The sequence below is a fragment of the Erythrolamprus reginae genome, chromosome 2 (genome assembly GCF_031021105.1).
Source record: "Erythrolamprus reginae isolate rEryReg1 chromosome 2, rEryReg1.hap1, whole genome shotgun sequence".
NCBI lineage: Eukaryota > Metazoa > Chordata > Lepidosauria > Squamata > Dipsadidae > Erythrolamprus > Erythrolamprus reginae.
In genome coordinates, this window is record NC_091951.1 from 352381321 (window position 1) to 352407664 (window position 26344).

Below are 26344 nucleotides of genomic sequence, written 5' to 3' on the forward strand. Positions count from 1 at the left end.
CCGACCAACATCTGCATAAGAGCGTCCCCCTTTCAGCATGTCCAAAATGTCAATTTTCTCTTTAATTGTGAGTATCCTCCTGGTCTTTTTAGCGTCGCCGCCAGCACTCCGAGCACAACGTTTAGGAGGCATCTTGCAACAAGTCTGAACAAGTTCCAAAAGTTCAGTTGCAAAGCTTTTTTTTGCGTTTGCAACGATTGGTTGAGATTTTGGCCAATCAGCAATCAGCATGACGTCATCGGGCGGGAAAAACCGTGGTATAGCAAAAAAAAACGCGAACTTATTTTTTAATTAATATTTTTTGAAAAACCGCGTTGCAGCGTTTCGCGCTAATCGAGAACGCGTAAATCGAGGGACCACTGTACATTAATAGCTTATGTTAGGCACAGCTATAAAAACCCCATCCTAGCTGTTATTTTTGGAGAAATGGTAATTATTTGTTATTGTATTTTTATTAGTTTGTTTTGACTGGTTATATGTTGGTTATAATCCCAAAGACTTGATATTGTTCACTTCTAGATAATTGTCTTTGCATTTCCTGGAAATGAACTCTGGCTCATATTGCCCTCTTCCAAAGGAGAGTCTGCCCACCTACCGTATTTTTCTGAGTATATAAAAGAGTCTGATAATTTGGGCGCGTCTTATACTATGAATGTGGCTTTTTTCCCCCAGCCCTAACTAGCTGCTAACAGTCTTCCCAGCTCTTACCTTGCAGGCTCTTTCATTGTTTCTCTCTGCGAAGAATGTTTTCCAAGCCCTAATCTTTGCAGGGTTTTTTTCATTACTCTAACTTGCTCTTAGTAAGTTTCTTTCCAGTCCTGACCAGATGCCAACGATGTCCCCAGCTCTTACTGCTTGCAAGCTCTTTCATTGTTACTCTCTGCAAAGAATATTTTTCAAACCCTAAATCTTTGTAACTTCCCCCCCACCCATTGGTCTAACTTGCTCCAAATGTTTCTTTCCAGCTCAAACAAGGTGCTAACAATTTTCCCAGATCTTGCCAGCTTGCAAGCTACTCTCTGCGGAGAATGTTTTTCAAGGCCCTAGTCTTTGCAGGGTTTTTTTAAATTGTTCTACTTGCTCCGAATGTTTCTTTCCAGGTGCTTATGATGTTCCCAGCTCTTACTGGCTTGCAAGCTCTTTCATTGTTACTCTCTCCAAATAAGTTTTTTAAGGTTTATTTTGTTGTGAGCCGCTCCGAATCTACGGAGAGGGGTGGCATACAAATCTATTAAATTATTATTATTAATCTAATAAATTATTATTATTAATCTAATAAATTATTATTATTAATCTAATAAATTATTATTATTAATCTAATAAATTATTATTATTAATCTAATAAACTATTGTTGTTGTTGTTGTTGTTGTTGTTATTATTATTATTATTATTATTATTATTATTATTATTAAAGCCCTAACCAGGGGATAAAATAATGTACTGAAGCTCACCAGACTAAGGATTCTAGCCAGATAAATATCTAGTAAACTGATTCTTTCCCCTATTTTTCTACCCAAAAACTAAGGTGCATCTTCTACTCTGAAAAATACGATAATTCTCGTTCCTCCGTGTCTGTCTTTGTCCCGCAGAGAAACAGCGAGAGCTGGCTCGGAAGGGGTCCCTGAAAAACGGCACCATGGGAAGCCCGGTTAACCAACAACCCAAGAAGACCAACGTCATGGCTCGGACAAGGTAGACACTCCTGCCTCATGAGAAGTTTGGTGGGTCCACAGCAGGGGTCTCCAATTGTGGGTCATAGCCAGAGGCGAGCTGCTGCCAGTTCTGACCAGCGGCTGGGCCTGCCCGTCAACCCTGGCGCTATTTTATTTTATTTATTTATTTATTTTATTTATTTATTAGATTTCTATGCCGCCCTTCTCAAGGTGACTCAGCGTACAACATTAAATATAACAATATACACGAAATCTAACAATCATAAAATATGAAAATTTACTAAAACATTTTAAAAGACCCCATATACACTCACACCCATTCATCCAATCCAATCATATCTCGTATTGGCCGGAGACAGTCTCATCACTCACGGCCCCTATGACCGCTGGCAAAGGTAGGTTTTTAAAGCTTTACGAAAGACCAGGAGGGAGGAGGCGGTACGTATCTCTGGAGGGAGTTTGTTCCAGAGGGCCGGGGCTGCCAAAGATAAGGCTCTTCCCCTAGGCACCATCAGTCGACATTGTCTGGCCGATGGGACCTGGAGAAGGCCAACTCTGTGGGGCCTAACTGGCCGCTGGGATACATGACGGTCCCGGAGATAATCTGGTTCTAAGCCATGTAGGGCTTTGTAGGTCATAACTAGCACTTTGAATTGGGCCCAGAGACCAATTGGCAACCAGTGCAGCTCATGGAGTGATGTTGAAATGTGGGCAGATCTGTTCTAGGTTTTTGAAGCCGTCCACCCTCACATTTTTGATGCTGGGCAATCCGGTGTTTATTGTCAAGGTTTGAGATAACATCCGAACTAAATCGAAATCAGAGCATTCCTTTGAGTTCCAATTTATTGCCGGAGCCATCCTGGAACCCACACTGGAATACCTGAATCTGATTTTCCTACCCCATTTAAAGTTCATATCCATTGTCCTCAACCCACAAACCTTTGTCATGTTGCCCACTCGGATTGTGCCAGTGTGGCCAGTCCTCTTTCCGCTTCCGCCCAGGTGGGTGGGCATAGGATGGCCTTGAACCCTTCAAAAGAATGCTTTGTGGCTGCATCTATCTGCTCCCTCCTGAAAATCACCATCAACATCAGGCCATGAATCCCAGTGCCCGGTTAGGTCCCACAGAGTTGGCCTTCTCCAGGTCCCGTCAACTAGTCAATGTTGCTTGGCAGGACGCAGGGGAAGAGCCTTCTCTGTGGAGGCCCTGGCCCTCTGGAATCAGCTCCCCCTGGAGATTCCTACTGCCCCCACCCTCCTCGCCTTCCACAAGAGTCTCAGGACTCACCTCTGCCGCCAAACTGGAGGTCATTAGATTCTGCCCCCTGGCCGATGAATGTATAGTGGGTTTGTTGATTGAATTGATATGTGGTTCTTTAGTTATTAGATGTAACTTTTAATTAATTAATTGGAATTCAATGTATATTGTCTTTTTTATATGTGGTATTTATTTATTTATTTATTTATTTATTTATTTGACTTCTATGCTGCCCTTCTCGAAGCGACTTAATGCAGCATACAACATAATGAAAACAACATCTAATTATTGTTTAAGAAAGAATTATTAATACAATCGTAAAAAGTCCCTATGTGCAGTTATATTATGTGATGCCCACCTCTGGCCGTGGCCCACTACTGGTCTGCAGACTATTCACAACCAGGCCATGTGAGTGGCTGGCTGGTGCATGTGTGAGTGTTGGGATGGTTAGGGCCTCGCTCAGGCCAGCATCGCGGGCACTTGGGGTCCCATTTGTGCAAACAGTGGGGTCCTCCTATAAAACCATCCCCTTTTCCCCCCTCCAAGTCACCAACCTGGAAAGGTTAGAGAACTTTGATCTATAGCAGTGTTTCCCAAACAAGGCAGGTGGATGTCAATTCCCAGAATTCCCCAGCCAGCTCCCAGAATTCTGGGAGTTGATGAGGTAACCTAGTTGGGTGATGAGACGTTTGCAGGAAAACCAACAAGCTGAGAGAGCACCAAGGACCACACAGTCCTCCTCCTCCTCTCCTTTTCCTTCTCCTTCTTTTCTTCCCTATCCTCCTTGCAAACCCAATTCCCTTCCAGCATTGATGAGGTAACTTAGTTGGGTAATAAAACGTCTGTAGGAAAACCACCACGCTCAGAGAGCACTGAGGACCACACAGTCCTCCTCCTCTTCCCCTTCTTCTCCTTATTCTTTTTCTTCTTCTTTTCCCCCTCTTCCTCCCCCTCCTCCCTGCAAGCTCAATTCCGTTCTAACATTGATAAGGTAACCTAGTTGGGTAATGAAACGTCCGCAAGAAAAACACTAAGCTCAGAGAGCCCCAAGGACCACAGAGTCCTCTTCCCCTTCTTCTTCTTCTTCTTCTTCTTCTTCTTCTTCTTCTTCTTCTTCTTCTTCTTCTTCTTCTTCTTCTTCTTCTTCTCCTTCTCCTTCTCCTTCTCCTTCTCCTTCTCCTTCTTCCTCTTCCTCTTCTCTTCTCCTCCCCCGCCTCCCTGCAAACCTAATTCCCCTCTACCACTGATGATATCACCTAGTTAGGTAATGAAACATCTGCAAGATTAAGCCACTACCAAGAAAGAGATTCCAACTTTTGCATGAAGAGCTGAATATTGTAAATTCTGACGCCATGCAGAATTGAGAGAGAGTGTTGAAATAGTCACAAAACCAAGGAAGAAACCAGGATCCAGAGAAAACCAAGTTTACAACAAAACCAAGTTTTAGTTTCTCTTTAAATGCAGCTCCATTTTTGGCAACATGTTTTGGAGTGATACTTCGTGCCAATCCACTCGTTCCAGGTTGGCTAACAGTATTATTATACACGACACGGAGCAAACCCAGCAATATTTTCCCTCCCAAGTTCATTGTCTCTACAATCCCGACCCGTTTCCTCAAATAAAATCCTGGGGAAGCTCAAAATAATCCGATATTATTCATGTTTCTTCTCATCCCCACTTCCCTCCCCCAGGACTCTGCAGTTTGCCTTGGAAATTAGACTTAGGGTTTGTGTGCTGCCGTCAGCAGGATGGCCCCTAGATCAGTGATTTTCAACCTTTTTTGAGCCGCGGCACATTTTTTACATTTACAAAATCCTGGGGCACACCACCAACCAAAATGACACAAAATGACACCCTAAGACACTCTCCTCTCTTTTTCCATCCCTGTCTCCTCCCCACCCTTGTGTGTGTGTGTGTGTGTGTGTGTATACACACTCTTGAACCATTTCCAAAAACAGGTGAGGGCTGGGTTTTTTTCTCTCTTATTCTTTGGGTGCTTTTTATCATATGCTTTAAATCAAGAGTCACTTCTCTCTCTCTTTTGTTTCTCTCTCTTTCATCTCATTCTCTGTCTCAATCATTTTCTCATTTCTCCTTTTTTCTCCCCCTTTTTTCTCATTTTTTCTCTCTCTCTCCCTTCCTCTTTTTCTCTCTCTCTTTCTTTCTTTCTCTCTCTCTTGCCTTCTTTCTCTCTCACTCTTTCTCTCTCTCTCTCTCTCTTTTCTTTCTCTCTCTTGCTTTCTCTCTCTCTCTCACTCTCTTTCTCTCTCTCTCTTTCTTTCTCTCTCTCTTTCTCACTCTCACTCAACAAAAAGTTGCGAGACCGGAACCTGAGCTTCCTTCTTCGCGGCACACCTGACTGTGTCTCGCGGCACACTAGTGTGCCACGGCACACTGGTTGAAAAACACTGCCCTAGATTATACTCTATTTAATTTTTATTATGTGGGTTGTTAGAGCCACCCACTTCAAATAAAGCGACTCCAATAAAATCAAATCGAATCACGTTAAAAGGGAAACAGACCAACGTAAATAAAATTTTGCATGGGTCTTGTACACTCTCGAAATAAATGAATTTATTAGATTTGCCTAATCCATTCTGACACACACGGCAGCCTCTTTTCAGCTTGCATTTGTCCCCGGCTGGTGTTTAAGTGGGAAGGGTGACAGGCTGGAAGCCAAGGACACAGAGCCCTTCGTAAGTTCCTTTTACAGGTAGTCCTCGACTTACAACCGTGATGGCGAACCTATGGCATGTGTACCACAGGTGGCACGCAGAGCCATATCGGAGGGCACATGAAACTATTTATTTGTTTGTTTGTTTATTTGTTTATTTATTTATTTGTTTATTTATTTATTTATCTGTTTATATGTTTGTTTGTTTATCTATCTGTTTATTTATCTGTTTATTTATCTGTTTGTTTGTTTATCTATCTGTTTATTTATTTATCTATTTATTTATCTATTTATTTATCTATCTATTTGTTTGTTTGTTTATTTATTTATTTTTTGATTTGATTTGATTTGATTTGTATGCCACCCCTCTCCGTAGACTCGGGACGGCTCACAGCATACAATAAGACAATTCACAACAAATCTAATAAATTTAAAAAACATTTTAAAAATCCATTATTAAACCAGTCATACACACAGTCCCACCATACATAAATTATATAGGCCCGGGGGAGAGAGGGGGAATGTCTCAATTCCCCCATGCCTGATGGCAGAGGTGAGTTTTAAGGAGTTTATGGAAGGCAAAGAGGGTGGGGGCAGTTCTAATCTCAGGGGGGAGTTGGTTCCAGAGGGTCGGGGCCACCACAGAGAAGGCTCTTCCCCTGGGACCCGCCAGACAACATTGTTTAGTTGACGGGACCCGGAGAAAGCCAACTCTGTGGGACCTAATCGGTTGCTGGGATTCGTGCGGCAGAAGGCGGGCCCGGAGATATTCTGGTCCGATGCCATGAAGGGCTTTATAGGTCATAACCAATACTTTGAATTGTGACCAGAAATTGATCGGCAACCAATGCAGACTGCGGAGTGTTGGTGTGACATGGGCATAACTGGGGAAGCCCATGATTGCTCTCGCAGCTGCGTTCTGCATGATCTCAAGTTTCCGAACACTTTTCAAAGGTAGCCCCATGTAGAAAGCATTACAGTAGTCGAGCCTCGAGGTGATGAGGGCATGAGTGACTGTGAGCAGTGACTCCCGGTCCAGATAGGGCCGCAACTGGTGCACCAGGCGAACCTGGGCAAACGCCCCCCTTGCCACAGCCGAAAGATGTTTCTCTAATGTGAGCTGTGGATCGAGGAGGACGCCCAAGTTGCGGACCCTCTCAGAGGGGGTCAATAATTCCCCTTCCAGGGTTATGGATGGACAGATGGAATTGTCCTTGGGAGGCAGAACCCACAGCCACTCCGTCTTATGCCCTGTTTTAGTTCCAGTATGCATGCACAAGCTCCCCAGCTGACTTTTAATCTCGGGAAAGGCCATTTCATCCTCTGGACATTTCAGGGAAGGTTCCCGGAATCCTCAGAGGCAAAAAAAAAATCCCCGAACAGTCAAACCGGAAATTTGGGGAAACGCACTTCCGGTTTGCCCGTTGTGCTGTTTTTTGCACTCTGGAGGGTTCAGGGAAGCTTCCTGAAGCCCTGGAATGCAAAAACCAGCACAACGGGCAAACAGGAAGTGTGTTTTCTGAACTTCCAGTTTGGGCATTTTTTTCACCTATTGGGAGGGAGGGAAGGGGTGTGGGCATGTGCACGCATGCTAGCACGCCCACACCCACCCTTTTGGCACGTGAACGCCAAAAGGTTCACCGTCACTGAATTACAACAACCATTCACTTAGTGACCGTTCAAAGTTGCAACGGTGCTGGAAGATATGACTTACGACCCGTTTTTCATGCTTGCAACCTTTCAAGCAGGCCCGTGGTTATATGGTTAAACATTCAGATGCTTGGGAGCCAGTTCACACTTACGTCCATTGTGATGCGTGCGAGCTGCTCCAAGCGGCCACAGAAGAAGCAGGCTGGCAAAAGCGAGGCAGGTGTCAGGGTGTGTGAGGCCCGGCTGCAACTGTCCGGAGGCTTGGTTTTTACCTGTGCCCCTCTCCCCACACACACACTGCTGTGCAACCAGGTTCAAGAGTCTTAACTAGGGCTTATTTTGGGGGGGAGTAGGAGTCTCCGAGTCTTCGGAGAGGGGCAGCATACAAGTCTAATAAATTATTGTTGTTGTTATTATTGTTGTTGTTGTTTTTGTTGTTATTATTATTATAAGTACAACACAGCAAACGAGATCACTATGCTGGATTTCGTATTTCATCACCAGTCGGGCGCTTCCCAAGCACCTAGGACTGCGTGATGTAGCGGTGAATTATGTTTGCCGATCCCAGTAAAGCGGCCTTTTGCAATTGACAGATGGAGATTTTGTCAATTCCAATGGTTTTCAAATGTCCGCTGAGATCCTTTGGTACTGCGCCCAGCATGCCAAGGACCACTGGGACCACTTTCACGGGCTTATGCCAGAGTTGTTGCAGCTCAATTATTAAATCTTCGTATTTCACTAATTTCTCTAATTTCACTGCTTCTCCTCAATTCTGCTGTCCCCTGGGATTGCGATGTCGATGATCCATACTTTCTTTTTCTCCACAATCAGGATGTCTGGTGTATCATTATTATTATTATTATTATTATTATTACTATTATTATTATTATTATTATATTGGGCACACGGGTAAAATTCAACCTAAGGCTGTGAAGCCGGTGCAGACGTTGGTGATAAAATCAACGGCTTGGCACACTATCTGTAGGAGGCCTGATGTTGGTGAGAACTTGGGAGGGATGATTTTCAGGAGGGAACAGATGCAGCCACAAAGCATCAAGGCCATCCTATGCCCACCCACCTGGGCGGAAGCGGAAGGAGGACTGGCCACGCTAGCACAATCTGAGTGGGCAATGTGTCAAGTTTGTGAGTGTGGGGCAATGCATTGGAACTTTGATGAGTACTTTAACACAGACTCTGATTTAGTTTGGATGCTATCTGGAGCCGGGGTGGCGCAGCAGGTGGAGTGCTGTACTGCAGGCCACTGAAGCTGACTGTAGATCTGAAGGTCAGCAGTTCAAATCTCATCACCGGCTCAAGGTTGACTCAGCCTTCCATCCTTCCGAGGTGGGTCAAATGAGGACCCGGATTGTGGGGGCAATAATGCTGGCTCTGTTAAAAGGTGCTATTGCTAACATGTTGTAAGCCGCCCTGAGTCTAAGGAGAAGGGCGGCATAAAAATTGAATGCATGAATGAATGAATGAATGAATAAATAAATAAATAAATAAATACTTATTTTCAGGAAAGGTGGTATTTTCGGGGAAACACGGTATTTTTGCCAATCTTTGCATTGAATCTGAAACTCAAGGCACCGTTTTTGACCACTTTTTATTCTAACTTTGAACTTTCCACATATCCATGACAGTCCATATAACGTTCCTTTGTTTGTTTGTTCATTTTTTCCAGGCTGGTCGTTCCTAATAAAGGCTACTCCTCATTAGATCAAAGTCCTGATGAAAAACCATTGGTGGCGCTGGACACAGACAGGTAGATATGGACTCACAAAACTCACCCATGAAATTATATTATTTAGAAGATAGAAAAATAAGAGTTGGGGGGCACCTCTGAGGTCCTCTACTCCAACATGTGTTCGAGAAGGAGACCCCGTAACTATTTTAGACAAATGGTTGTCCAACTTCTTCTTAAAAACCTCCAGTAATGAAGCACCCACAACGTCTGGGGGCAAGCTGTTCCACTGATTATTATTATTATTTATTGGATTTCTATGCCACCCCTCTCCGAAGACTTGGGGCGGCTTACAACATATAAAAAACAGTAAGTTACGATGAAAATCAATCCAATTACATTCTTATTATTATTCTTATTTCTTATTTATTAGATTTGTATGCTGCCCCTCTCCGTAGACTAAATTAAAAGTTGCATAACTATTTAATATTCCTAGCTATGTTAAAATCAATTGCACCCATTCGTACAGCAACCATATAATCATTTTTTGGCCGGGAGCTAAGATCTAATGGCCCCAAGCCTGGTGGCAAAGGTGACCCTTTAGACTCTTTCAAAAGGCGAGGAAGGTGGGGGCAGTACGAATCTCCGGGGGAGCTGATTCCAGAAAGCCAGATCCCCCCCAGAGAAGGCTCTTTTCCTAGATCCCGCCAAGCGACATTGTCTAGTTGACGGGACCTGGAGAAGGCTGACTTTTTGGGACCGAACCGGTCACGTGGATTCATGCGGCAGGAGGCGGTCCCGCAGGATTGTCCTCACCAGCGTTCCCTGTAAGCTGCGTCCGTGCGCACGCGCGCGCCCCAAAATACCCCGCCGCGCAACCCTTTTCCACGGGCGCACGCTCCCCATCCCCCTGCCAGCCTGCGGGGGGGGGGGCAGGGGCAGGGGGGCGCCGGCAGTAGAAGGAAAGGGAGCCACGGCCGCCCCTGCCTCCCCACGGTGCCTCCGCCCCCCTTGCGCCCCTGGCCTCTCGGCCCTGCCCCCCGCCCGGCCCACCCCTCTCCTCCTCCGCTGTTTCCTGCTTTGGGGCGTGACTTCTCCCGCGGCGGTGGCCGCGGCTTCTCCTCCTCCTCCACTTCTGCACTCCCAGCCAGGGGTCTGCAAGAGGGTTTTCTCCGCGTGCTTCGGGAATGCCCGCCCCGCCCCTCTCGCAGCCCCTTCACTGGGAGCGCTTTCGTCCCAGACTTTCAGCAAGGGGGCTGCAGTAGAGGCAGGGCAGGCGTTCCCGAAGCGTTCTGAGAAAGTGCTCTTGCAGCCCCCTCGCTGACAGAGAGAGAGGGAGAGAGAAAGTAAGTGAGAAAGAGAGAGAGAGGGAAAAGGGGGAGAGAGATAGCAAGAGAGAGAAGAGAAAGAAAGCAAGAGAGATAGAAAGAGTGAGAGAAAGAAAGCAATAGAGAGAGAGAGAGAAAACAAGAGAGAGAGAGAGCAAGAGGGGGAGAGAGAAAGAGAGAGAAATGACTCTTCATTTAAAGCATATGGTAAAAAGCACCCAAATAATAACAGAAAATAAACCCCAGCCGTTTGTGTGTGTGTGTGTGTGTGAACTCTTGAACCATTTCCAATAGCTCACCTGTTATTGGAAATGGTTCAAGAGTTCACACACATACACACACACACACACACACACAAACAAGGGGGGAGGAGACAGGGATGGAAAAAGAGAAGATAGTAATAACAGTAATAGATTTTGGTTTTGTTTTATTAATTTCTTTTAATAAAAAATAAGGGAATTTTTTTCTTGTTTGTTTGTTTGTTTGCTTATTTATTTATTTATACATACATACATACATACATACATACATACATACATGCTTCTATGCTGCCCAGTCCCAAAGGGACTGCTGCTCAGAAACTATACTTTTCCGCCCACACAGAAAAAAAAATTAGAGGGAACATTGGTCCTCAATATCAAAAAATCCCCCCTTATTTCTTGGTTGCTGCTCTTCTTGATTCGTTCCCATCCGTTGCTTCTTGTCCTGCCTTCGGGGGCTTTAGGAGAACAGGTTGAAGAAGAAGAATGTAGCACCTGCCAAACTGTAACAGTAATAGAATTGAAAGGGACCTTGGAGGTCTTCTAGTCCAACTCCCTGCTCAGGCAGGAGACCCCATCCCAGTGTGTGTGTGTGGAGGGGTGCGAGATAGCATCTGTGCATGTGCCCACACCCAAAATGCAATGCCTTCCCCCCTGTACATGTATGCTGCCCCCCTTCACATCCTCACACTCCCCCCCGTTCTACCACCACCATGCCTCACTAAAGCCTCCAGACTTCCAGTAGGCCCGTTGGTGAAAAATGGCCAAAGGGGCCAACCGGCATTTTGGAAATGAACTTCTGGTTGAGCCATCTTTCACCGTCCCCAGGCTTCAGAAAGCTTTCTTAAAACCTGGGGTTGGCGATAACAGCCGAAAAGAAGCCCAAAAATCAGTTGTAATAGAATGGCTTATGATCTGTAAATCAGTGTTTCCCAACCTTGGCAACTTGAAGATATTTGGACTTCAACTCCCAGAATTCCCCAGCCAGAATTCGCTGGCTGGGGAATTCTGGGAGTTGAAGTCCAAATATCTTCAAGTTGCCACGGTTGGGAAACACTGCTGTAAATGACAAATGTGAACAATATTTTCATCTTTTGTATTTAATAATAATAATAATAATTTGTATGCCACCCCTCTCCGCAGACTCGGGGCAGACTCAGTGTAAAAACCAATAAGTAAACGTTTAAAAAATATCAGCTGGCCAGCACACGTGTATGTGCATTGAAAATGACATAGGGCAAATGCCTCGCGCACCCTCAGATATGGCTCCAATGCCACCTGGGGCAATGTGCCATAGGTTCGCCACCACTGCCGTGTGTCATTTGAGACAAATGGATGTTCAGTGTGCAGGTTTTTTTTAAAAACCCTCTAGTGATGGAGCACCCGCAACGTTTGAACTTCTGATCTTACCCTAATACGGTGAAATGTGGTTATCCTAGCACCGGGATGGCGAAGCTATGGCATGCGTGCCACCAGCCATAGCAGAGGGCACGCGAGACTTTGCCCTGTGCCAGCTCCAGTGCGCATGGGTGTGCTGCCCAGCTGATGTTCAGCTTTGGGGAAGGACATTTCGCCCTCCGGATGCTTCAGAGAAACTTCCCTGAAGCCCTGGAGCCAAAAAAAAATCATCCAACGGACTTCACCACCTCCTGGGAATCCACCTCTGCCGACCCCTGGGCCTTGTCCACCACCTCCCAGGGCCTGCGTATCGAAGTCATCAGCTCTCCTCCTCGCAGATTCATCACCTGCCCCGTAATAACCAATCGGCAGAAACGAGACCTGTTTATTTATTTATTTATTTATTAATCAGATTTGTATGCCGCCCCTCTCCGCAGACTCGGGGCGGCTAACAGCAACAATAATACAATGTAAACAAATCTAATATTTAAGTTAATTTAAACCCCCAATTTAGAAACCAATCATACATACTGACATACCATGCATAAATTTTATAAGCCTAGGGGGAGGGAAAGTCTCAATTCCTCCATGCCTGACGACAGAGGTGGGTTTTAAGGAGCTTACAACAGGCAAGGAGAGTGGGGGCAACTCTGATATCTGGGGTGAGTTGGTTCCAAAGGGTCGGGGCCGCCACAGAGAAGGCTCTTCCCCTGGGACCCGCCAAACGACATTGTTTAGTTGACGGGACCCTGAGAAGGCCATCTCTGTGGGACCTAATTGGTCGCTGGGATTCGTGTGGCAGAAGGCAATCCCGGAGATAGTCTGGTCCGGTGCCATGAAGGCCAACAAGTGACCTGTTACAACATCGAGAGGGTGCTGACCTCCCAGTAGGGCCAGGGATTTTACTCCATCGTCTTCACCGTCCTCATGTCCTCCGGCAGATGCCGACTCATCCTGAACTTGCGACAGTTAAACTTCTATGTCCGTTATCGCCGCTTCAAAATGCGCTCCTTCCAGTCTATCCTGGCTTCGGTTCGTCCACGAGACGGGATGACATCAATCGACCAGAAGGAGGCCTACCTCCACGTCCCCATACATCCAGACCGCAGGCAATTTCTCAGATTTCGCCTGGAAGGACACCACTTCCAGGACAGGGCAATGCCTTTTGGGCTTTCATCAGCCCCAAGGACGTTCACCAAACTGCTTGATGTTTTAACGGCACACCTGCACACCCGCACATTACGTCTCATGGCGTACCTGGACGACATTGTCATCTTGTCCGGGAGCCCCCAGCAGGCACGAGCTGACCTCGGGACCATGGCCAACACCTTACAGCGGAAATTTGGGGAAATGCAAATTGCTGTTATGCTGTTTTTGGCACTCCGGAGGGTCCAGGAAAGCTTCCCGTAGCCCCGGAGTGCGAAAAAAACATCACAACGGCAAACTGGAAGTGCGTTTTTCCGACCTTCCAGTTTGCCTATGTGGACGGATTTTTTACCTACCAGCTTCTGAAAAGCTGTGTGCATGTTAGTTGGGGGAAAGATCAAAAGCAACATGAGAAAATATTATTTCACTGAAAGAGTAGGAAATGCTTGGAACAAACTTCCAGCAGACGTGGTTGGTAAATCCACAGTAACTGAATTTAAATATGCCTGGGATAAACATATATCCACCCTAAGATAAAATATAGGAAATAGTATAAGGGCAGACTAGATGGACCATGAGGTCTTTTTCTGCCATCAGTCTTCTATGTTTCCAATCTCCTCTTTAAAAGATCTAATGATAGAGCACCCTCAATTTCTGGAGGCAAGCTGTTCCACTGGTTAATTGTTTTCACTGTTGGAAAGTTTCCCCTTAGTTCCAGGTTGCTTCTCTCCTTAACTAGTTTCCAGCCGTTGCTTCTTCTGACTTCTGGTGTCTTGGATAATTGGTTGACCCTCTTCTTCTCTGGGACTTCCTGGTGATAGAACACTTACCTTCACATAGACCCCCCAAGTAGAAACATGGAAACTTAGAAGTCTGACGGCAGAAAAAGACCTCATGGTCCATCTAGTCTGCCCTTATACTATTTCCTGTATTTTATCTTAGGATGGATATATGTTTATCCCAGGCATGTTTCAATTCAGTGACTGTGGATTTACCAACCACGTCTGCTGGAAGTTTGTTCCAAGGATCTACTCCTCTTTCAGTGAAATAATATTTCCTCACGTTGCTTTTGATCTTTCCCTCAACTAACTTCAGATTGTGTCCCCTTGTTCTTGTGTTCACTTTCCTATTAAAAACACTTCCCTCCTGAACCTTATTTAATCCTTTAACATATTTAAATGTTTCGATCATGTCCCCCCTTTTCCTTCTGTCCTCCAGACTAGACAGATTGAGTTCATGAAGTCTTTCCTGATACGTTTTATGCTTAAGACCTTCCATCATTCTTGTAGCCCGTCTTTGGACCCGTTCAATTTTGTCAATGTCTTTTTGTAGGTGAGGTCTCCAGAACTGAACACAGTATTCCAAATGGGGTCTCACCAGCGCTCTATATAAGGGGATCGCAATCTCCCTCTTCCTGCTTGTTATACCTCTAGCTATGCAGCCAAGCATCCTACTTGCTTTTCCTACCGCCTGACCACACTGCTCACCCATTTTGAGACTGTCAGAAATCACTCCCCCTAAATCCTTCTCTTTTGAAGTTTTTGCTAACACAGAACTGCCAATACAATACTCAGATTGATGATTCCTTTTCCCCAAGTGCATTATTTTACATTTGGAAACATTAAACTGCAGTTTCCATTGCTTTGACCATTTATCTAGTAAAGCTAAATCATTTACCATATTACAGACCGCTCCAGGAATATCAACCCTATTGCACACTTTAGAGTCAATAAGTAGATCCATCCTGGTGTGCCCCACAGGGCTGTGCTCTCCTTGTCAGCAGGAATGAGCAGGGGTGTGCTACACAACATGCTCTTTTGCTTGTTGGAGGTGCCTTTTCCCCATTCTGTCTTCTCTTGCTTGCTTTGCAGTGACGACGACTTTGACATGTCCAGATATTCCTCCTCGGGATATTCTTCCGCTGAGGTGGGTCCGATTTCATCCCTTTGCTGTTTCCTCAAGAATAAACTTGTCTTTTGTCCTGGTTTATGGAAATTCTACATCGTCCAGGTCATGGTTGTCTCAAAGGGGCTTCTTTTTCGAGAGGCGGCTGAACTTTGTTGGTTTTTCTTTGAAGATGTTTCGCTTCTTATCCAAGAAGCTTCTTCAGCTCTGACTGGATGGTGGGGAAGGGAAGGATTGATGATACTCCTTGCAGACAGCTGGTCATTTGGGTTAATGTCCGAAGACTCATTTATGCCGCCGGGCTTGGAGCTACTAGATTCTAGCCCCCTGGCTGACAAATGTTTGTGTGTTTGTTGTCTAAGTGGGGATGCTTGTTTTTTTAATGTAATTGGAGATTTTAGATTTTTAGATTAGATTAGCTAAGTGAAGTTAATTTAGGATTTAGGATTTTGCACTGTATAATATGAAAGAAAGAAAGAAAGAAAGAAAGAAAGAAAGAAAGAAAGAAAGAAAGAAAGAAAGAAAGAATAATCCTTGTTTACCAATGTTGTGCACACAGAGAAACATTTAGATGAGATTAGTTGTGAATAAGTACTCAGCCACACAAAGATATCCTAGCTTGAATTAAAGTTGACTTTGAGAAATAAACATCTTCAGATAAACAGTCTAAAGTTCTACACATAATAAGTCAGAATAACAATCCAAATATTACAAAGTACATAATATTTCTTACCAGTTGTCTCTTGGCAGAGAGTAATAATGAAAGAGCTTGCAAGCTGGTAAGAGATGGGAACATCGTAAGCACTTAGGACTGGAAAGAAACTTATTCAGAGCACATTGGAGCAATGAAAAAGAACCTTGCAAAGATTTAGGGCTTAGAAAACATTATTTGCAGGGAGAAACAATGAAAGAGCCTGCAAGGTAAAAGCTGAGAAGATTATTAGCAGATAGTTAGGGTTGGGGGGGGAAACCTACATTTAGAGTACAGTGGTACCTCTACCTAAGAACGCCTCTACTTACAAATTTTTCTAGATAAGAACTGGGTGTTCAAGATTTTTTTGCCTCTTCTCAAGAACCATTTTCCACTTACAAACCCGAGCCTCTGAAACTGTAACTGGAAAGGCCAAGAAGAAGCCTCTGTGGGGCCTCTCTAGGAATCTCCTGGGAGGAAACAGGGCCAGAAAAGTTGGGGAGGAGCCTCCGTGGGGGCCTCTCTAGGAATCATCTGGGAGGAAACAGGGCCAGAAAAGTCAGGGAGAAGCCTCCGCGGGGCCTCTAGGAATCTCCTGGGAGGAAACAGGGCCTCCACCCTCCCTGTGGTTTCCCCAATCGCACACATTATTTGCTTTTACATTGATTCCTATGGGGAAAATTGCTTCTTCTTACAAACCTTTCTACTTAAGAACCTGGTCACCGAACGAATTAAATTCGTAAGTAGAGGCACCACTGTATAAGACGCTCCCGAATTATCAGCCTCTTTTAGGGAGGAAAAAGGGTGCATCTTATACTCCAAAAATTACAGTAATCATTTTATACCTTTTTGTAATCAATATCGCTTTTTATATTCTATTCCTTGAGTGCGTGTGACTTTTAATTCTGTCGGTGGCTCGCTCGGACAGAGCACTTCTAATGCCCATGTCCACGCCTGCTATTCTGCCCTTGGGAGGGAAGACCATTTGGTGGGTTGACCTCTCCTCTCTTTGTCTGCAGCAGATCAACCAGGACTTGAATATCCAACTCCTCAAAGACGGCTACCGGTTGGACGAGATCCCCGACGACGAGGACCTCGACCTCATCCCGCCCAAGTCCGTCAACCCCACCTGCATGTGCTGCCAAGCCACCTCTTCCACCGCCTGTCACATCCAGTAACGGGCGACGCCAGGCCAAGGGCGACCGGCGCGTTCCATTATTATAACTGTAAAACTTAACAGCCATGGCTTCCTCCTATGGTAGGACCTCTTTGTGTTCATAGAGTCAGGAGAAACCAAAAAAAAAAAAAGAAGAAAAAAAAGAAAATTAAGGATAATATTAACCATGTTGAGATCCTCTTCTCAAATTTTTTTTTGTTTTTGTGTGTGTGTGTGTTTAAAAACTGCAGGAAGTTGAGCTCTGTATAGAAAAAAGTCCATTTATCTCTCGGGAATTCAAAAAATCACGTATTGGGGTTCCAGAGATGGATGGATGGATTGGCTGAGGACCCTGTAGGGCAGGACTATCCAACCTTGGCAATTTTTAAGATCTCTGGACTTCAACTCCCAGAATTCCCCCAGCCAGCACATGCTGGCTGGGGGAATTCTGGGAGTTGAAGTCCACAGGACCCAAAAGTTGCCACGGTTGGACACTTCTTCTGTAGGGTGTCTCTACCTGACATTCCAGGTGCAGGGATCTGAACGCACAAGGAAAATAATCCACGGCCAGAAATGAAAGGGATTTTATTTTGGGAGCTGGAGAAGTAGGGGAGGAGGAGAGCGAGGACAAAATACCAGATTTTTTTTTTTTAATTGCTAAAGAGAGAAATTGGCCAACATGAATCCATACCAAACATGGATTACAGGGGACTACAAATGAAACCAGGGTGGCCACTAAAACACAAACAAAAAAAATGTAGCAGAGAACCAGGGCTCACCCTCCCTTTACCCCTGATACTTTTACCTACTCGCTGAACACAAACACAGAGAAAGAGCATTGCTCAGAGTAGAATCTTGGTTCTTTCAAACCTTGAAGACCAAAACCAAAAGGATTTGCCTTGGGCCAGTTGTCTTCTCACGTTTGTCTTCACGTTTGCAAATTTAAGAGGTCCTGTCACTTCTGAGGACAAGGGATCAAACTAGTGCCCTAAGTTGATCTTGGCTTGTAGAAGGCCGTCATTGTGGGGTCCTTGTTGCTCTCTGATTGAAGACGTTTCATGACCCAGCTAGGTAACATAATCAGTGCTAGTGAGGTTCCCTAGTTTGGGCAATGAAAAGACTTTAAGAAACCCCACCGAGCTCAGAGAGCACCAAGGATCCCTTATTATTTCAAATGTTCTCCTTTATCCGTGCCCATTGGCTTCAAAAAACAGGACTGTGGCTGCCCGCAGATGTTCTTGATGAATCCGACCCAGCACCTGTCTCCTTTCTGGATCCATATCTATGATAATTTATCATGGCCAACTCACCACAGCCAATTTGCCATGGCCAACTCACTGCAGGAGAGAGCGCAAGATGGCCAACTCGCCACATGTTCTGACCCAACTCCCCAAACATGACAAACCCTCTGTATTTAAATCAATAATTCCTTTACTAGGAGTACTGGCAGCATCGGCAAAAACTTTCTCTCTCACCCACAGGCTAAAAAGTCCACCCATCCAGGAGATGTATAGTTGTCTACCACATCTAGTCATCTCCACCCCCTGTCTTATATCCCCAGAGCTGGGGTGGGGCTTCACTAGCAGCAGTGGCTCTTCCATCCCGAGGACCAGCCCCTAGATTTCCACTGTTCTCCTCTCCTCTGCCGTTTATATCTGTATGTAGGCACAGGACCCAGCTGTTCCTGCTCTTCATCAGCTACCTGCCTTCTGGGCATCAAGCACAGGACCCAGCTGTTCCTCCTCTTCCTCATCAGCTACCTGCATTCTGCACATCTGTGCCTCAGGCACAGGACCCAGCTGTTCCTCCTCTTCCTCATCAGTCACCTGCATTTTGCACATCTGTTCATTAGACACAGGACCCAGCTGTTCCTCCTCTTCCTCATCAGTCACCTGCATTTTGCACATCTGTTCATTAGACACAGGACCCAGCTCTTCCTCATCAGCTACCTACATTCTGCACATCTGTTCATTAGGCACAGGACCCAGCTGTTCCTCCTCTTCCTCATCAGCTACCTGCACTCTGCACATCTGTGCCTCAGGCACAGGACCCAGCTGTCCCTCCTCTTCCTCATCAGCTACCTACATTCTGTTCATTAGGCACAGGACCCAGCTGTCCCTCCTCTTCCTCATCAGCCACCTCCAGACCTGGGGGCTGTTGATTCTCCATCTGAGGGTTAATGGACAACCTAGGCTCCACCTCTCTTTCCCTCTCTCTCTCTGCCACCTCTATTCCCTCTTCCTCCTCAGAGCTCTCAGCTTGCTTTGATACTGATCTTAACTCCCCCACTGCCTCCTCATGCGATTCAGCTGCTGGAGGGGCTAGCAGCCAACAACACACAGCACCCCAGGGCTAGAGTTACACTAATATTAAAAGAACAGTGGAATAAAATCATTGAAGACAGGATGCCAAAGGGAGAGACAAGGAGAAACGTGAACGAGAAAAAACCTAAAAATATTTGTTATTTATTTATTTTAAATATAATAATAACAACAGAGTTGGAAGGGACCTTGGCGGTCTTCTAGTCCAACCCCCTGCTTAGGCAGGAAACCCCCTGCTTAGGCAGGAAACATCACTTCAGACAAATGGTTGTCCAACATCATCTTAAAATCATCCAGTGTTGGAGCATTCAAAACTTATGGAGGCAAGTTGTTCCATGGATTAACTGTTCTAACTGTCAGGAAATTTCTCCTTAGTTCTAAGTTGCTCCTCTCCTTGTTTAGTTTCCACCCATCGCTTCTTGTCCTGCCTTCAGGTGTTTTGGAGAATAGCTTGACTCCCTCTTCTTTGTGGCAACCCTTGAGAGATTGGAACACTGCTCTCATGTCCCCCCTGGTTCTTCTTTTCATTAAACTAGACATGCCCAATTCCTGCAATCATTCTTCATATGTTTTAGCCTCCAGTCCCTTAATCATAATTCAATTAAATTCAATTGAACTGTTAAAATTGTCCTGCGGGGGAATTGACCGTTGCGAGTTGGCCTGTTCCATTTGAAGCCAGGAGACAGGCAAGCTGGACTTCCATAGAAACCCCTTAAAAATCAATTCCTGTCCTGTCCTTCGATGCTCTTCTCATCGACAGATTGGTGCCCTGTTCGGTCATCGCCGTTGCTTGTAAATAGGGTGGCTTTTGCAGCATTTGTAAAAATTACCCAGCCAACCTTAGTAATGGAGGGAAATAATAACAATAATAACCGAAAATAGATGATTATTCTGCTTTGCTAAACTCGGACTGTGCCAAGCTTTGCAACCCAATCTTCTTTTAACAACCCCGTAATACGGGTTGACGTCTGGGCAACCAAATAGAGCTGAGGGTTTTCTGGCCGGCTGCTATTCCTGTTGCCAATGCAGAGTTTTATTCAGCAGATAAATTCTCATTGTGCCCAAGAGAGAAGAAATATCTGCCTCCACCTAGGCTTGAACTCAGAGGCGAGAGCTCTGCCTCTTGACCACTCAAAAGATTTAAATGTATATATAGACAGAGGAACCAAGGTGGCACAATGGTCGCCCCTCTCAAAGCCAGGCTTCCTTCTCACCTCCAGGATCTGAGTCCCATAGGATCGGGTGGCATTAATTAAGTTAAACTAAAATCCTCTGCTCCAAGTTGAGTTTGAGGATTTGTCCCCTGGCTCATCAACTCTCCTCCTGAGCGCAAATTCAAACCGCCGTCTTCTCCTGATAAGAGTATTTACGTACGTGGATACTCCATATCCCATCCTGGTTTAAGCAGGTCACCACCCTTTGTCCGTGGGATAAAGTGATCCTGGGTTTTGGGAAGCCGAGTTTCTTCCGTGGTCCCTGCTGGAAAAGAGCAAAGATGTAAAAAGAAAAATAAGATATTTTGGAAACGGGATATACAGATTGCAGGGGTGGTCTTTGAGTTCAAGACCAGTGTGGAAGAATTTCATGAGATGAGTAAAACTGTAGCAGAGGCTGACCCTTTTAACCGAATAAACTTTGAGTCCCGTCCCCCCCCCCCCGAAGTAAAATTATTAGTGATGAATCTAGGACAGAGAAGTTTGCCTTTAAAAGCAAAAAAAAAAAAGGCATCTTTAATTCCTTTGAAAAGCTTCTATCTAGAGATTAACCATCCGTATTTGATTTTTCCCACATGGTTTGTGCACATGGATAACAGTCATTATTTTTTTTTTAAAGAACCTTTGCACTGCTTATAATGCGATCACGGTCTCCTTCCTTTGTGTTTCTAGCCAGAACGCTTTGTCGAGGTTTTTTTCTCCGTCAGAATTTGGGAGATTGCAAAAGGACTGTGCTTTGAATTTGACCTTGTTTGCATTTGCCCTAAAGAGATTAGATTGGTAGATATTATGGTCCCCTCACCTTCTTGTTTTGGCCTGCGATTAATCAATCAGAATAGAGCTGGAAGGGACCATGGGGGGGTCTTCCGGTGGTGAGATTTGAACTGCTGAACTACAGTTAGCAGCTAGCTGAAGTAGCCTGCAGGGCTGCACTCTCACTGCGTCCCCCCACCCCAGGGCATCTCCAGGGAATTCAGGCGCTAAAATGGAAGAGGCACATATTTACCAACCAAGCACCTTAACAGAATAACAATTCTTGGAATAACAAGACTTGGAAGGGACCTTGGAGATCATCTAGTCCAGGGGGAGGCAAAGTTGGCTCTTCTTTTGGACTTCATCTCCCAGAATTCCTAGCTCAGATATTGTGGGAGTTGAAGTCCACCTGTCAAAATAGAGCCAACTTTGCCTACCTCTGTTCTACTCCAACCACCTGCTCGAGCAGGAGGCCCTATAAACATTTCAGACAAACGGTTGTCCATCCCTTCTTAAAAGCCTCCCAAATTCCTTCCAAAAACGTTTGCAAGCACCTTACAACCAACCAAGAGATTCGGTCGATTCTATCCCACCGTCTCTTTTTAAAAAATAATAATAATTGATTTGCTGCCATGGGGTTCAATCCTTGCCAACAAAAACTGCAAGGGGATAATTTTGTCCTTGTTTGGTGGAGGGGCAGGAGACCCCTTTAGATTTTGCACTCTTCAACTTGCCTCCTCCCCCTATCAATCCCTCACCCACCAGTAATAGCTCCATGGATTAGATAAAGCGAGCAGGAACTGCTTCAGTTTGTTTCTTGCTGGGGGAGGGGAGGGCAGGTACTATTCTGAGAGATCCCCTCCAATTCCCCTGTTTTTGAAAGTGTGTGCCCTGAGGGTATGGAAGCCAGGGGTCTTGTGCAGAAAACTGTTTAAGAAACTTAGTCTGTTCGCTTTCCTTCTCTTCGAAGTGCCAGTTTTTTTAGGGATGCCAATCATCTGTTCCCCAGGAACACAAACCAGAAGCCAAGGCATGTAGTAAAATCCTACTCCTGTGCTTAAGGGCAGAAGAAGAGATCAGCCGAGGAGCCCCAAAGACTTCTCCACCAGTCTCCTCTGACCTTGTGACCTGTTGGCCGAGGGGTTAGCGAACCCACCTTATTTAGCTGGGGTGTTCTCTGAGCTGGGTTGTTTTCTCGCAGACGTTTCATGACCCAGGTAGGTAACATTATCAGAACTAGGGGGGGGGGAGGAGGAAGGGCTGTGGGGTCCTTGGTACACTCCAAAGCTTGGTGGTTTTCTTGCAGACGTTTCGAGACCCAAGTAGGTGCCATCATCAGGGCTAGCGAGCGTGGAGTCTATGCTGCTGCTGTTTGGTTTAATCCCAGAACACATCCTCTCTAACAGTAGACACCCAGGTAAACATGGATTACTTCTGTCCCTCCCAGAAATACGTCCACACACATGGAGTTGGCAAGTCTTAAGCATATAATTTCTAATAGTTTATTAGCAAAAACTTTAACTGTATAAAATATATCAGTAAAAGTAAGAAATCAGCCCGTTGATGTTAATTAAAGTCTCTAAATTAAAGCAGAAAGCCAAAACTCCCCAAATAGTTTTCCTTTGATCCAGTCTCTAATTAACATGACTCACGCTGAATTGGCAGGAAACCTGAAGAGACAGATTCTTAATTTGTAAATCACAGAGGTAGTCCACAATCTCGATCCGATTGTCCATCTCATATTCGAACATTGACTTCCTCAATCACTTGTCACAAGACTCACCCTTATATAGTCAGAAGGCATGGCTAATTTTTCTAGAGAGCTATTCAGGCAGAGACCTCCTCTTGCTCAGCCACTCCTGTCTTCTGACATTCCTGCGCACTCTGGCATCAAGAAGAGGCTCTTCCTCTTCTCCTGAGTCACTCATGGGCACCTCTGGAGATGCAACAGTCCCTGGTTGGCTTTCAGCCTCTGACCCCACACCCTCTCCGACCTCCTCGCTCTCAGACTTGGGTGCCAAGTACACTGGCCTAGGATACCACCCCACACCCGTCTCTCGATCCTCAGAATCCGTGATCACCTGTGCGGGATGTGGATGGGCCACAACAACTTCCAGACAAACAGTCAAGCAGAAAACAATATTCTAATGAAGTGACTACTAAACCGTACACCACTAGTATATCAGCTGGGGTTTTCTTGATGCTTCTTGAGCTGGATTCTTTTCTTGCACGCATTCTCTCTGACATCATCAGTACTAGAAGCGAATGGGGATTGTTCTCTGTTTACCCCAATCAAGGAACTATCAGTTCAGTAAATAGCCTAACCAAGGAAACACCAAAAGCGGTCATGGGCCTTCCTAGGTATGCCCATATTTCTCCAGCACTCCATGGATTGCATTGGCTGCCAAGTCGTTTCCAGATGCAATTCAAAGTGTTGGTTATGACCTATAAAGCCCTACATGACATTGGACCAGTTAGTTACCTGTGGGACCGCCTTCTGCCGCATGAATCCCAGTGACTGGTCAGGTCCCACAGAGTAGGCCTTCTCCAGGTCCTGTCCACCAGACAATGTCGCTTGGTGGGGCCTAGGGGAAGAGCTTTCTCTGGGGAGGACCCGGCCCTCTGGAATTAGCACCCCCTGGATATTGATACTGCTCCCCCTCACCTTTCCATAAGAGTCTAAAGATTCACCTGTGCCTCCAGGCTTGGAGCCACTAGACTCTAGCCCTCAGGAAAGACTCAATGAACTCAATCTGTATAGTCTGGAGGACAGAAGGGAAAGGGGGGACATGATCAAAACATTTAAGTATGTCAAAGGTTTAAATAAGTTTAGGAGGGAAGTGTTTTTAATAGGAAAGTGAACACAAGAACAAGGGGTCACAATCTGAAGTTAGTTAGGGGAAAGATCAAAAGCAACATGAGAAAATATGATTTTACTGAAAGAGTAGTAGATCCTTGGAACAAACTTCCAGCAGACGTGGTTGGTAAATCCACAGTAACTGAATTTAAACATGCCTGGGATAAGCATAGATCCACCCTAAGATAAAATACAGGAAATAGTATAAGGGCAGACTAGATGGACCATGAGGTCTTTTTCTGCCATCAGTCTTCTATGTTTCTATGTATGTCTGTTATTTGAATGGGAATGAGTGATTTTTGATGTTACTGGGACTTTTAGATTAATTAATTTAAATTAATTAGATTCAGGATGTTTATATTGTCTCTTTTATATGTTGTTAGCCGCCCCGAGTCCTCAGAGGGGGTGGCAAATAAGTAAGTAAGTAAGTAAATAAACAAATAAAAAAATAAATCTCCCACAAATAAGGACAAGCCACTAATGTATAAAAAGAGAGTAAACCCCACTCCCTTTTTCACTGATGATGGAACATAGTTTGATAACGAAATGTCTGCAGGGAAACAATCAAGCTCAGAAAGTGCCAAGGATTCCAGTTGTCCTCTCCTCTTCCTCCTCCTCCCTTCCAGTACTGATGATGCTACCTAATTTGGTCCTGAAACATTTGCAGCAAATTACAAAGTTCAAAGAGAGGACCCCCAGAGTTCTCATTGTCTTCTTCCTTCTCTTCCTCCTCCTCCTCCTGAAACTCTTCTGGCTTTCAGCACTGATTATATTACCTGGTTGGGTCATGAAACGTCCGCAGGAAAACTGCAAAGCGCAAGAGGACCCCAGCCGTTGGACCACGAGCTAGAAATTCTCTCTTATATTGTTACTTCTTGCCATGTCTGACTTGTGTGCGCATGAAACAGATAAAGAAAGGGAAGATGTCAGAGTCTTAACAGGGAACCATGTAGAATTGATGATAACCGACCTGCTGGAAACACTTTGAGGGAGATCCTGGCTGTATCACTTCCCTCTCAAACTCACTTATAAATTGGGAAGGGGGGAGACTTCTTGTTCTCGCTAATCTCCCTCCCCTCTCCTCCCCGTAAAGTCAGCTCTTGTTTTCTAGCAAAACCAGTCTTAATTTTTGGCTTCCCCAGTCTGAGCAACTGTAGCACAGTCCTTTCCCCTATCATGTAGATGACTGCCTTAATCCGATCCGTTGAGTTGTTGGGGTTTTCTTTTTTTTTTGGTTAATTCTTATTCTTATAATTTACGGTCAAGTTTACACATTAATTTATTTTTACAAATGTGGTTTTTTGGAAGACATGTTACATGTATAATTTCTTTTTTTAACATTTCCATTGCAGTATTTATCATTGTTACTGGTTGTGTGTAGTGTTGACAGAATTAATATTAAAAAGCATACATATGAAACTGACCCGCCTGTCTCCGTGTGTGAAAATCTCCGGAACAAGGGGAAGGGAGGGTTCTGTTTTCTCAGAGCGGCAAGGTATGAAAATAGACCAGCAATTGAGTGAGTGAGTGAGTGAGTGAGTGATACGGAGGGAGGGAGAGAGCCAGGGAAGGTCAACAAAACACTCAAAGAACGTTGCTGTCAGGCTGAACTCATGTGGAGTTAGAGGCTTTGGCCTGCCACGGTAGCACAGTATTAGAGGAATTGGGAGGGGTAGTTAAATAAGAGGGAAGTTACTAGCCACAACAAATTCCTTTCTTAGAATCCAAGGTCATCTTTTGGTCTGCATCAACTGAAGACAAGAGGAAGTCGGTGGAATCGGACTGGTCCTTGTGATGAACTTGTGGGTGTGGGGATGTAGGATGAACCTTAACTTGGGTGGGGTACTGGAAAGAAGTTACTATCGGAATGGCAATAGCGTGACCAACATGGCTCTGATAATAAATCATACCTTATCTGAGAGAATTGGACTGGCATCTAATTTATTTCTCATATGCTATTTGGGGCGTTGACAACAAATTCGTATACTAACTTCTTTCAGTCCTGTCAGGCCAAAAGCCATCATGTGGAGTTAGCGGCTTTGGCCTGCCACAGGAGCACAGTATTAAAGGAATTTGTTGTGGCTAGTGTTCTGCCTGACTGGCTCAGGCAATGCGTAATAGTCCAAGGAAAAGAAATCAAACACACACGTGCTCTGCTAATCAGCAAACTTGTATTAAATAAACAAAAAAGGGTTACTCAAAACAGTTCTTAGTGTCCAAAAACAATGATAGTGCAAGGCTTACTTCAGCCACGTACAAAAAAACAGGAAAAAACAAACAAAGACAACCTGGAATGAGCAAAGATGTTTCAGGAGTCCTTTTGAATCTTTGAAGCAAACAGCAAGTCCCAGAGTTTTCACCTCCCACTTGTCTGA

At 45.0% G+C, this 26344-nt stretch overlaps 1 protein-coding gene and 1 long non-coding RNA gene across 3 annotated transcripts in view; one reads left to right on the forward strand and one right to left on the reverse strand.

Moving 5' to 3' along the window:
* Positions 1 to 17215, forward strand: part of FAM219A (family with sequence similarity 219 member A) — a 77759-nt gene extending 60544 nt beyond the window's left edge. Inside the window, exons 3-6 of one of the 2 annotated variants that reach the window (XM_070736433.1) lie at positions 1591 to 1693; positions 8941 to 9021; positions 14944 to 14998; positions 16688 to 17215. In XM_070736433.1, the coding sequence (XP_070592534.1) occupies positions 1591 to 1693; positions 8941 to 9021; positions 14944 to 14998; positions 16688 to 16846 (398 nt within the window). In that variant the 3' untranslated portion in view covers positions 16847 to 17215. The remainder of the gene's footprint in view (positions 1 to 1590; positions 1694 to 8940; positions 9022 to 14943; positions 14999 to 16687) is intronic. The other variant, XM_070736434.1, reaches the window with a different exon arrangement.
* Positions 17216 to 19270: 2055 nt separating this feature from the next.
* Positions 19271 to 24855, reverse strand: LOC139162816 (uncharacterized). The gene is made up of 3 exons (XR_011558384.1): positions 24746 to 24855; positions 21162 to 21339; positions 19271 to 20624 (listed from the first exon to the last, which is right to left on the reverse strand). It is a non-coding gene; the product is annotated as an uncharacterized lncRNA (long non-coding RNA).
* Between the last annotated feature and the right edge of the window lie 1489 nt (positions 24856 to 26344).